We start from the raw sequence: 342 nt of genomic DNA on the forward strand, positions 1-342 counted from the left end.
GGGGAGGTGGTAACGCATAGGGTTTGTGGATCGAGGCTAATGCAGATATACAGATATCGCCACCTTCTTAACTTACCAGAAGCTCAAGTCCGCGAGAAAACAACGGATTTGATTCCATTACTAATTCTTCCTCTCCCTTTTATTTTTCCCCCTTATAGGTCATCTCCACGGACTACACCACTTACTCATGCGTTTACTCTTGCCTCGAGTATTTCGGCTTCAGGGCTGAGTTCTTCTGGCTGTTCAGCAGAACGCCGTGGGTTTCCAGCTGGGCCAAGGAGACGTGTCAACAGGAACTCGAGGATATGGGTATCGATCCCTCCAAAATGCTCGATATCCTTC

General features: G+C 48.2%; 1 protein-coding gene across 1 annotated transcript in view; it reads left to right on the forward strand.

Annotated features, from left to right (window-relative positions):
• Positions 1 to 342, forward strand: part of LOC119588951 — a 17,201-nt gene that overhangs the window by 11,670 nt on the left and 5,189 nt on the right. The window contains exon 4 of the mRNA XM_037937560.1: positions 159 to 337. Coding sequence (XP_037793488.1) covers positions 159 to 337 — 179 coding nt within the window. The remainder of the gene's footprint in view (positions 1 to 158; positions 338 to 342) is intronic.

This window comes from Penaeus monodon, chromosome 24 (assembly GCF_015228065.2).
Source record: "Penaeus monodon isolate SGIC_2016 chromosome 24, NSTDA_Pmon_1, whole genome shotgun sequence".
NCBI lineage: Eukaryota > Metazoa > Arthropoda > Malacostraca > Decapoda > Penaeidae > Penaeus > Penaeus monodon.